A 12,847-nucleotide genomic window follows, 5' to 3' on the forward strand; every position below is an offset into this window, starting at 1 on the left:
GGTAGATAGATTTCCATAAATTGCCCTTGCAATAGAAATTTTTATCATGTTAATATCTTTTTCAGAAAGCCATCAGACAGCGTGTCTTCAATTTTTCAAAACCTTTAAGGTGGAATCATTCTAGACCCGCACAAGCATAAACTCTTCACACCTTCAGAGGTTGCTAGTGATTAAAAGAATGCCTCGTTCCCAAATATTGGCCCTGGATCTGTCTGTCAAGGCAATAAAGCAGTTTGTGTTACATCGAAAAATTCAGCAAAACGAAAAAACAATTAGTGATATCTATAAAACAATTCAGGCATACAATCTGAAAGTGCTTGAAAGAAGTTTAGCAAAACATTAATTTTTGAATAAGAAAGAGTTAATTTTCAGCTCTCCATTAAATGCAATATGTAATTACTGATATTTCATGCAGTTTTAGAAGAAGCCACATACTACCAGTAGTGTAGATATAACACACTATGCCCAACGCATTACTGGCAATACTCATGCAAACTGTAGATAGAGGGTTAGCAGCAGCGTAGTTGGGCTTAAAACAGTCACGTCATATAAAACTAGGGGTCCAGGGACACCATGCCCACTTGGGAAGTGGTTTCAAATGCTCAACAATCTTACAATTTCAACATTCAACACCCCCTGGTGACCATTTACAAAAACCAATGACCTTGAAACTCACCACAATCATAGAACATGTCAGCAGCTATGATTTTGTAATTGATTGTGATAACAAAATATGCCTCGTTACCAATTTAATATGGAAATACTAAGTCATTCTACTACTCAACGCCCCCTGGTGACCATATTCAAAACCAAATGACCTCGAAACTTACCACAATCGTAGAACATGTCACGAACTATAACTTTGTAATTGATCATGGTAACAAAATATGCCTAGGTACCAATATAATAAGGAAATACTAAGTTATTCTACTATTCAATGCCCCCTGGTGACCATATAGAAAAACTTATGTCCTTAAAACTCGCAACAATCATAGATGATGTCATGAGCTACAACTTTCCAATTGATTGTGGTTACAAAATATGCATAGGTACGAATATAATAAAGAAATGCTAAGATATTGTATTATTCAACGCCCCCTGGTGGCCATATACGAAATCCAATTACCTTGAAACTCACCACAATCATAGAACACGTTATGAGCTACAACTTTCTAATTGATTGTGGTAGCAAAATACGCTTAGGTATCAATATAATGTGGAAAAACTTTTTCCCACTTACGAATGAGTACTGGTGACACCAAGATGGCCGCCAATTGCGTCATAATTGGCTGATGAAAAATACCTGTCTCAGGCATAAAACATCCCTTTCCAAAGAATACCCATCACAAATTGTAATGAGAAATGGCAAACCAGTAGGAAGCTACATGACTCAGAATTCGGGCCAAAATTAACATTTTTGGGCACTAAAAAGGTCATAGGACGGCCATCTTGAGTCCGACCGACCCACTTTTTGTTATGTTGATGGGCCCTGGGGGGATTCACATATATCCGAAAGATCAAGGTAATTGATCAAAGCGTCTTCAAAATTTCCCTCAAAAAGTTCCGTCTACGGACGGACGACGGACGAAAAGTGAACGCAATAGCCCGCTGGGACTGAAGTCCCAAGTGGGCTAAAAAACATAGTAAGGGATGGCAGGCGCAACATAATAACATTCATTTTTCGTTCAGAGCAGAGTAATATAATAATATAGGTATCAAATATCATTCTCTAAATGGGAATGAGTTAGGTTATTGATAGGTTTATGATAGGTTATTGAAATTTGTACAACCTATATGCAGAGTGGCTACCTTGTTTTACAGTGGATTGGATCCATGATACAGGCTAGATTATCAGTACTGGTTATGGTACAAAGACTATAAGGACCGATATTTACCCATAACTATGGGTTCATTCAACTATTGCTGTGATCACGCAAACATTTTTGGCCCCTGCCACACAGGCATGAGCTAACCATTCACCCGGGTGCCAATGGGCCTGTGCTTGTTTGACCGGGGTCAAATTTGGCCCAAACAAAAAGTCGGACAGGCCTGTGTCAAATTTTTGCACGGGTCAAATCATAGCATGTGATTGCCTACCAGTTCTGGAAGTGACTCGCCTCGCTTTGTCACAGCATCGTTTAGTATCAAGAGAGTAGTTTACACGGGGACGCGTTCTGTAATTAGTTACAGGCCAAATTTGACTTGGGTCTGATCCGGACCAACCGTCTCCGCGCGATCGCGGCTAATTAGTCACTTGAGTAAACTCCAGGGTTCAAGTCAAAAACATGTCTTTAATCTAACCTAAAGCCTGGCGCAGACGGGCGACTTTTGATCACCTGGTTGCCACAACCAGCAATCAGGAGAGCTTTAACCAGTGGAACTGTGACCAAAAGCTTGCTTCATAGTCCAGATGACGATTAACCCCAGGAAAACAAATTAAAAACTGTTCATTCATTTCCATCTTGGTAAAGATTTTATCCCTGTAGGGAAAACCAGTTTCTAACATTTACCACTTAGTACCATGATACACATGAACTTATATTCCGTTGGTTTTTACAACAAACAATTCAGTAATTGGCGTGCAAAAATGAGTAGGCTGGCTTCAGCAATAAATAAGAAACAATTATGCCTGTGATTTCAACCAGTTAGCCTATTCAGGTTGTACACTAGTATTTTCTTTTTTAGGCAATAACAGATATGAAGAGAATTGACAGATTAAAGAATACATTGAGCGGTGATTCGTGTTAAAAACAGAGAAATATTTAGAATAAATACAACACAAAATGATGTGGTACCTGCATGAGCCCGTCTGCCCTCATTTCACGTTATAATACACGGCACTAAACAATCAAGAAGAAAAGAAAATACATTTCTTACTCTGTAATAACCTTTGATACAAGCAGCGGTAGCAGTTCGATCATCGGCGAATATCATTAACGCTTTCGTATTCGAAGACATATTTACTGATATTCGGCATCATCGAAAATAGTCCTCGGTTTAGAATTACAGCAGAACCTCATCACAAACCGTAAATTATGTCCCGAATTAGAAAATTTGACGACACCATATCATACCAAACTATCGGTTAACATAACTGGGCTTTGGTAATAGATTTACAGATCCTGATATCGTTAATTATAATGAGGATGTTATGCTGTAGATTATTTACAAATGCCCGAAATGCGTTACCGGACATGGAATTTTATCCGAGCACGCGGCTTCTTGTCAGCAATCTCAAGCGCGAGCCTCGCTTGATGAATTATCATTCATCTAAAATTTATAGCCTATATGTAAGTTGCAGCAAGACAACTAAGAGACACAGCCTTTCTCTCTAGGGAATTGGATCGAATTAAGAATTCGATCAGAATTAGATGCCGGTCGGTTGCCTCATACGAATTTAATGTTCACTTTACAGTAAATGATACAATTAATGCTGAATTGATTATCGACTAACCTAGTAACATCAAAGCACAGACAGAAATGGTAAGTATTGAAACCTATTTAGGCCTACAGATTTTACTTGTAATGAGTTTTACACGCAAATCCTATATTTGAGCACAAGCACTTGAATGGGTTTTCGATACTGGAAGTATAATTGATAATCCACAAGAATCCTACTTCGATCATCAGCCATTTTTAGAACAATGAATTTATCCATGATGCACCACACACCCTTTTCTATATCTATATTATACAGTAGGACAGGAAATGATCTTCTCTGCCCTAATGCTAAGTTTACGACCAATGATATTGGGATATAAACCAAACACTACCATTGATAACCTAAGTTGGTTTCTGGAACGAGATTTTTATCCTGAATTATCATTCTAGATGACTATTAGATGACATTGGCCAATGTTATTACATATTAGTATCTGGCTAGAAAAATTATGAAATGTTCATCAATAAATGAGTGGGGAATTCAAATACGATCACTAGATGGCGTGTCATGGGTGCTTTGTCGGAAATACCTGTATGCATCTTCGGGATTGCTGTGACGTCTGTCGTCCTGACTACAACGGATATAAGCTAAGCATTACTACTAAGAGATAGGACTGTTTCCTGCCTTTCTGTATAGAACAGATAGAAAAGGGACACGTGTTGATGATAATGGGTTAATTCCTTCGAGCTTGTATGTTGTTGGGCAGATGATGAAGAAATTGAACACTACATATCAGCAGTAGTGATCACTAGTGGATATTTTGTTTTCACCAGTATCAAAGCCCATATTCAAGTGCCTGTGATTTGAGGTCCTCAGAGAAGCAAAATAGAAGAATTAGTGACTTTATCGTTCAGTTAAAACGGCATTCCCTGTTTGGCAAGTGAGCCAGAAACTGGGCTGGAGACGGAGTAGTCTAAAGTGGAATGTTACAACAACCAAAACCATCAACTTTAACCTGCATAAAAAGACTCTGAAACGGCCGAAGCTTTATTCTTTACCCCTCATACTAGACTGTAGTTGATGAATTACCATAAAATTGTATTCTGTACAAAAGTCTTGCCTAAAAAAGCAATGAATCTGGAGATTTACCTGAATTTCTTCTCACACTTCAAAATTCGGCTCCACAAATTGAAATGAAGAATGTTTACTAACTACTAAGACCTCTAGCGCCATCTGACCGTAACAGAATTCGCGATTTTTATTAGGTTCGAATCCCGATCAAAATGAATATTTAAAATGATATTGAATATTCATAGATTTCTCAATGATATCTATTTGAGTTATTCATATGGTATTGGCAGTAATTAGTCGTCTTGGCTACATGTATTTGCCATTGCCCATTGGACAGGTTTTTATTCCAACCTTATCAACGACGAGATTTTTCGGCCTAGAGTCCCAGCTACCACTGGGTGTGAACGGGTAGTGTTGGGATTTTTTTCGAATGTAAAAATTAATGAAAACGCTTTGTAAAAATTGTCTTCTTATACTTTGCCATCAACGTCGCATGTCTTATAAAAAGGAAAACAGATACAAAAAAATTAGAATCAATCGAATTGTTACTGGGGGTACTGAGGGTACCGGGGACCCAAGGGCCCGCAAAGGAGTGACCCCCCCTTTGCTCATCTTGCCATTAAATCCTTATACCCTTAGCTAAGTTAGTTACCTAATCGTTGGTGGTAAGCTTTTTATAATCGGATGGATTTATGTGAAAATATCCGATCGTGAAACTAAACCACAGACAGGTTACTGACTAACCCTTAGCGTGAAGGACAAGGCAGTTTAGATAAGCAGCGGACCAATCCCTCAATATTCTTTCGCGACTACGCGCGCTTGAAGTTTTCTCTTCGCAATTTTAGCCTTGATCGGGAGATTGACCTTAGTACTGAGTGCTCGGAAATTGGAAATAACATTTATCCGATCCGGTTTTTACATACCGGGTATCAGTAAGTTATTTAGTCATTGTTATTGAGGTATTTTCAGCAGATGTTTTTGACATGAACAAAGTCATTAAACTATGCGTTGTGCATCGACTCTTTATAGAAATGTATAAGCAGTTGTTGATCAATGCTCTAAAGATATTCTTTAGAGCATGGACTCATGTTGAAATCATCCAGCTTTCCTGACCCGGATTTAGTGTGTGATGCTCAGCTCAACCATCGACGATGTCTTCCCATACTTAGCTGTAAAACTATCATCAAAATTTTCTGCTTCACTTTCAATAACACAATAGTATCCTAGTTTTCTTCCTTTCTTTGTCGTGCTTGTTTTGTAAAATTAATTAGCTTCTTGTATTCTTTTTTCATAAACTTGAACTTGAAATATACGGCGGGCGGGGGCAATCTGTGGTCGATTTCCGTGGCTTACTGGGTGTAGTTCCACACAGTTATGAATCTAAATATTCATATATTCATTTGGTCATCAAATAATAATTAACTCTTAGCATGTAGCCACATTTTAACTGATCAGGTTTGGTTATAGGGACCACTGTTGAGGGTAGCACAAATTATAAAAAGATGCATCTCTACGACAAAGGAAAATATTGAAAGTTCACCGCTTTTGGTGCAATTTCTAAACAATAAATGAAGTAGTTTCCAGGCAATAAATATCATCAAGAATGGTGTGCCTTTTTGTTGGAAATCATCTGTCTCGTCTCGTAATAATGTGCCCTTTCCTACTTATGGGATTGTTTTGGACGATTAAATGCGCCCTTTTTATTTTGAGAACGAAATTTTTGCGACTACCATCTGAATCCATTCATCCATTCCCCTGGTGAATAAGGTAACAGAAAAACGACCGTGGGACAACGATCCTCTGCTTGACAAAAGAAAGAACACTGTGAGACAGGACAATAAACGAAAAACGACTGTGAGACACCATATTAACTATAAAATGTTTGTTTTATTTTTCGTAAGAAATTCAGATCTAAAATAATCGTAATCTACTTCATAATGTAACAACCATGGTCAATAGATCGCCTGAAATTCGGCGTTTAACCAGTTTAAATTTCATTTGCTATTCGAATGGAGTTTACACCATCAATTATTACTAATCCGGTTAATTACAAAGTAAAACGTATCATTTATGAAATTATCCAAAACGGTTTTCTATTCAAAACACCCACAAGCAATGCCCATTAATTGAATATTGAATGGATCTGTTTTTCATATACAAGTATTCAAATATGCCTTCTATAAAAAGGACTGAATACTAATTTCTAATTTGATTTCATAGAATAAATACAGGGTTTTATGTTAGTGATGTACATGAATATTGGAATCTAATTCTGGTATTTTCAGTAAAGGGTTTATGTTCTACCAATGATCATCCACGTCGGCCATAGAGAAACTGGCCTTATATCGACACAATCATACCTAAATTGATATAATGATGACACATACAATGTACCGATTACATTAAAATCTCTGAATGTTAGAAATACTGAAAATCAGTGACCAGTTCTACAGGTCTTGGTTGGATTTGACTCTAGAGTTCAAAAAGTCTAATCTGAGGAGTCAAATATTAACTGGCGACTGCGAAACTGAGTCCAGTACGTTATATATTCTTGCCGATAATTGAAAATTCCGAGAAAAAAAAATTGTGGAACCACTTTACATAAAATCTCTTTGTTCGTTATATAATCAAAAGTTTATTACAACCAAAGTATGATCCAATCAAATTGTGTCATTTCTGCCTAAGTTTTCAGTTTGTTACATATGATAAATCGTTTCATTGCATTTTGGTAAGGCAAGGTTCCACTGTTATCATGCAGCATTTGATTATTCACTTCGATGATAATCAAATTTTGTGATATAATAAGCTATGTTTAAATGACTGACAACATTCAAAATGTTTGCTAATCAATACTCCCGAATATTAAGGCTATCTGATAACTTGTTTCAAAGATCACAAACGTATTTAATTATTGAGATAAAGTAAAACCCGCTCGATCTGGAACATTTCGGGCCAATAATATTCATCTGGTTTCATGACAAAACAGATTGAAATCATGATATTCTATATATGTTTAAGTACAATTTGGTAACGGAAATATTTCAGATCGAAAACAATAATCTGAATTAATCTAATCCATATCAAGCGGGTCTTTACTGTTTAACACCTGGTTGAAGAAACGTAAAGATGATGAATGTACCTGTCGCGTTTTAAATATAACACAAAGAATAGCACGACTCTTTTATTTTTCAACATCGCTTGCATAGATAAAAACTTTGAAAACAATATACAAGAAACATCTAAACTACGTTGTACTTAATTGATACAAAAAAATCCCTACCACTTCTGCCAATTCTACAAAACTAGATTACTCGGTAATTTATATAAATTTTACAATGGAATGACGATGCGTCTTAAACTAATACTCAATATATCTTAAGTTCAATCGAAGCAAAACTACAATCAAAACAAGAAATTGACATAACTATCCCAAGATCATTAACATTGATGATGATTTTCATGATGGTTATTATCATATTATCATATTGCACAAATGTTGACAGGAAACGAAAGAACCACTACATTTTTGCGTGTGTAAATCTTAATAAGTTATCATTGTCGTAATATAAATGTACCCATAACAACGAGATTAAGCAATAGCGGATGATTAATAAATAAATAATCAGTAATAATAATTCCGTTTGTGTAGATAGCGGACACAAAGAAACAATTGAAAAAATACTGCAACCATCATGATGATTATAATATGTTTTATACAGATATTGAAAGACTTTAGTCGATTTGTAATTTACGATTAACAAAGAGGAACATCTCGAGACCTCACATTCCATGTGGGGTCGTCGGGCTAGTAATAGTAAACTATGTACAAGAATTTACAGCAACACGCGAAAGAGTTCTTGTGATCATCAGAAAAACGACTTAGAAATAAGAAAGAGGTACATATTTATTCATAAACGAATTAACAGCAATTCGTTGTAAGAAAGATTATTCATTTAATAGTCAACCTACCAAAAACGAGGAAAAAGTTGTCCACAACGGCAACTTTTAAGTAATAAAAAAGTCACAAAGTCGCGCACAATTCCCATGTGTTGGTAGTGTATTGTATACAAGGCAGCAATGATGAGGGCCTGAGAGCAGAGCCATAGCATAAATCATACAAATTGCACATACATATGCCAAGGCTTCTAGTGTAGTATAAATCTATATACATATGATATTCAGTCTCGAAGTTCCAAGCGTCTGTCTCTCATCTGGAAACTCGTGTAAAATCAACATTTGTAATTCGTTTCATAATGTCAAAACAAATGAAATATTCACACATTTAAAAAACCTGTAACAGGTATATATGTTATATATAGAGAATCCAGGTGGCCAAAACATTATATTTAACGTAACAAAAAAATGGCTGTGTATCGCCATATAGTATCGTTCATCATTTGCAATACCACATACGGCATGTATGATCCAGCAAGCACACTACAAAACCTGAGCGACTGACGATAACATTTGGTAAATTCAGCATTCCACTTTGTTGTTTTCATTTTTCATTTTCAGTAACACACAGAGCAACGCCTTTTTTGAAAGTACGAATGAGTATGCAGAGCAGATCAGCAGTGTTGTGTCATTAATGCAAAATGGTATTTGCATAAAGATAACGATAATCAGATGCTCCGGCAGTGTGCTGAAAACACCGAGGAATTCAAAAGGAGAGTAAAACGTAGGATTTTCACAATTGTCACGACATGATAGTCAACGTCACAATCCCAGTTGAATTTTTTAGAATGTTTACAGCATCGTCGTGCGTCGCTCCATCTAATGGCTGTCCATTTACGGCCAGAATTTGATCACCACGGTGTAGATCCCCACATTCCGCAGCTGCGCCCTGAGCAAACACCGTTTTGACGTAAATTGGAAGATCTCCGTGCGGACTGCCGTAGCCACCAACTATCGAGAAACCAAGTCCAGCAGGACCACGTCTCAGGTTCACTATTTTCACCTCGGGAGGCCTGAAATCAGATCAATGAATGTATCATTAAACATTTCCATTCTTAGAACAAAAGAATTCTCTTACTGTTGACAAAAACAGTCCACATTCAGATGAATTTCAATAAATTTTGAATGTATTCAGATTATCAACTTTTGACGTTGAAAATCGATATGAGAATTTCAGTTTTATATTCAGGCTGTACTTATCGTGGTACTACAATGTCTTTTCTGAACATTATAACAAAACTAAGATTTGGTTTTCTCAAGATTCACTGATTTTCAACAAAATAACTGTGTCGTACATTTGAGAAAAAATAACCTCCTCTTACCCTAGATCTTCATCATGATCCTCTTCTTCATCAGCAGAAGATGCTATCTTGCGGTGGCCACGGTTACTTGCATTGCTGTTCTTAGACTGCTGAGAGGAGAAACTGTCATTGGCGGCATTTCTGTGCTGTGGATCACCTATAAAAGAAGATGGAGGAAAAAGCATGATGAAAGGTGACATCACATGGCGTCCAGCATTTCATGATGGTGGAGAAGTCAGCAACTATATTTTTCTCAATCTTGATTCTAGTCTAGAGCTAAGAAGCTTCTAACACTTCGAGTCTGGCCATTGTTGATGTCAACTGTATTTTTGTCGAAGGCTGTGTCATTGGGGATAGAAACCTGCCACTAAAAACTTTCACAGCTTGGATGATACAACTCATGTACAGCCATTAGTCAAACTGCCAGTCACACAGAACAGGGCTATTCCTGGCCCTGTTCTGTGTGTCTTTGAATCAGGAGAAAAATGCCATTAGATTAATGAGACTAGGGTATCCAATATATCAGGGAAGGCATTTACCTGAGTATACTAAAGTTTTAGTGTAATATTCATACCTGGAGTGACTTCTAAAGTTACTGTCCCTTTGGCTTGAACTAGCAAATTAGCAGCTTGAGTCTGAGAAAGGTTTTCAGTTGAAACTGAATTGATCGCAACGATATGATCTCCAACCTAAAATGAACAAAATCTCATTATTGTAAGTCAACAACCGTAAATCGATTCTAATTCATGATTCACAGGATTCACTTAAAGGGTCCGAAAAATGTCCTTAAGTCTCCCAAGTTGTCTAAAGACCTATTTCAATTTAGTCCAGTCTATGGTAAGTTTAATCAGTGTAACTGGCCCCTGAAGACATCATATGAATGTGAACGGAAATCATTTGACCTAACAAGTACCATTAGATTTTTTGATTTAGCTGCCGGTCCGTTTGTGCTCATGCTCGCAATGATAACGGGTGTATTGCCTAATGGACTGCCATGTCCACCGGCGATACTGAGTCCAAGTGAGCCACTCATATCTCGCACGAGGTGCACAATTCTCGTCATTTTGTGACTCCCCTGACTACTACCACTCACATTGCTGTTTCCTGAAATCATTCAACAAAAAGCACGTTAAAACCAGCGCAATAAACAAGCATCGAACGAAATAAGAATTTCTTTCATTAAATCTTTTAATCATTTGACCCTATGTAAGAGTTCTTTTACAAATTTCGGCTCAAATTCGTCGGATCATCTACGAACATGACATGCAGTGCTATGTTCCCTAAACTAATCACATGAAAAAAATCATAATGACTTCTTATATCATGCAGATACATTCATATAAAAATAAATAAGAAATTGCTAACCTATCCTAATAAACAGCTACTTTAATTAACATCATATCTCTAAATCCTATCATCTGCTAAAACCAACTCTAAACATGAAAGCATAGTACATTATCAACAATGCATAATGATTATTATAATGATGATGAATGATGAAAAAAAAATAATTTCTGATACAAAATAAAGTCCTTTAGAACATGCAAAAAATCAATTGGATATGCTACATTGCAATATCCATTTTCCATAAAGGGAATCTCAGCAACTTTCACTTTTACAAAAGTTCTAGTTCATAGAAATAAAGCGACTATATACTTTCTGCGTTTCTAACTCAATGAATAGGAATAAGTAGCATTCTGTTTTACGAATGAAAAATTCACAATTTCAACATCTGACATCAAGAAGCCGTCAAAATCATAGGCTTGATTTCAAAGGCTTCCATCATGCAGGTATACTAATTCGAGAACACAAAAATAATATGTGTAAACATACAGATAATAGCTAACCTTCCATGGAAGATTTTAAATCCACAAGTATGAACATAGAATAGGCGCGAAAACGAGACTATTTAATGTTGGAATGCATTAATTTTTGCTCTCAATATGTAAGCTAGATTTAAAAATGAAATTTTAGCAATCGTATCAAAAATTGTCAGCCCTGTTTATACCTTAACAGTAGAAAAATGCTGGCCACTGATCAAAATGTATTCATTTTACTCTGATTGTAAAACATTTACTCTGAATGAATTCACAAGCTCAGATTTCAGAAAAGTGAATGTATAGAGATCGTGGTATTTTGGTTAATGAATTCAAATATATTTCTAAAAATGATTTGGCAACGACAATAGTCAGGTCCTCAGTAACTTTTGGATGATGGTAATCCTGTGAAAAAAAAACAACAAAGAAAGTGATCAGACAGTAGAACATCAGTGATATAAAATATTGAACTTTTGTGCACAATTCCCTAACTACCGAAAGTCCGTACCAAGAATATATACATGCATTACCAATTTAAACCTATATCAATTCAGCAAATCTGCTGCTTTGGCAAGAAATGATAATAACAATACAGTAACCGATTAGTGATCAGGTTTGACAATCATCATTATTAAGCACCGTGTCCCACTATTCCTACAAATTAGACACAGATTGATCGGACTTAAGGTAAATAAAGATAGAAACCATTGAAAGATTTTCGAGATGTAAAAACGAACACATCTGATTCATCGAAAGACCTGTACAAGCTAAGATGCACAATGTGTAATTTTTTGTAATGGGTGATTTTACCAACAGAATCATCGTGCTAAACCCCATCAATCTTATTCCTCAAATATGTCCATATATTTGAAGCAGCAGCAGCAATTTTCAAGCAGGTTCATAAAATGCATATGATGATGGAGCAAAGATATATTTGTCAACAACAAAGTTTGCACACTTTTGTTTACAGAACTGACAACCTGAATGTACATGTAAAGTATCTTGAATCAACACCTAAAAACACCTGGGTTATTAATGAGTAAATGGAGTAAAATTGAAATTGCATTATACCGGTACTTCATTGGATAAAGCTTGTCTAAAAATGAGATACAAAAGACAATTTAAATCTTCAAGGAAAAGGGGAAGAGAGAGATAGATGTTGAATCAAGATGACATAGTTTTGACACAGTAAACCTGATCATCATGCTTCTTGTTCTGATAACCAGGTGCACATTGCTTATTTCACCTGATCTCATACTCTGCATCCACATAACTTTGGTAAAACTTTATAAGAAGAAAAATATATAAACCAAACTTAAAAA

At 36.1% G+C, this 12,847-nt stretch overlaps 2 protein-coding genes across 14 annotated transcripts in view; both read right to left on the bottom strand.

The window, feature by feature from the left end:
• LOC141900902 (ras-related protein Rab-3) overlaps window positions 1–4,547 on the bottom strand; it is a 39,449-nt gene extending 34,902 nt beyond the window's left edge. The window contains exons 1-2 of the mRNA XM_074787979.1: window positions 4,532–4,547; window positions 2,796–2,840 (exon numbers count right to left, since the gene is read on the bottom strand). Coding sequence (XP_074644080.1) covers window positions 2,796–2,819 — 24 coding nt within the window. The 5' untranslated portion in view covers window positions 2,820–2,840; window positions 4,532–4,547. The remainder of the gene's footprint in view (window positions 1–2,795; window positions 2,841–4,531) is intronic.
• A 1,793-nt stretch (window positions 4,548–6,340) lies between these two features.
• Window positions 6,341–12,847, bottom strand: part of LOC141900900 (multiple PDZ domain protein-like) — a 157,633-nt gene continuing 151,126 nt past the window's right edge. For 9 of the 13 annotated variants that reach the window (XM_074787966.1, XM_074787963.1, XM_074787967.1 and 6 more), the window contains 4 exons: window positions 10,622–10,812; window positions 10,283–10,397; window positions 9,730–9,865; window positions 6,341–9,420 (listed from right to left, as the gene is read on the bottom strand). In XM_074787966.1, the coding sequence (XP_074644067.1) occupies window positions 9,150–9,420; window positions 9,730–9,865; window positions 10,283–10,397; window positions 10,622–10,812 (713 nt within the window). In that variant the 3' untranslated portion in view covers window positions 6,341–9,149. Of the gene's footprint in view, window positions 9,421–9,729; window positions 9,866–10,282; window positions 10,398–10,621; window positions 10,813–11,073; window positions 11,142–11,555; window positions 11,931–12,771; window positions 12,810–12,847 lie in introns of those variants that run through there. The other 4 variants (XM_074787971.1, XR_012618788.1, XM_074787970.1 and 1 more) reach the window with 4 other exon arrangements.

Source organism: Tubulanus polymorphus, chromosome 2, assembly GCF_964204645.1.
Source record: "Tubulanus polymorphus chromosome 2, tnTubPoly1.2, whole genome shotgun sequence".
In the NCBI taxonomy this organism is placed as follows: domain Eukaryota; kingdom Metazoa; phylum Nemertea; class Palaeonemertea; order Tubulaniformes; family Tubulanidae; genus Tubulanus; species Tubulanus polymorphus.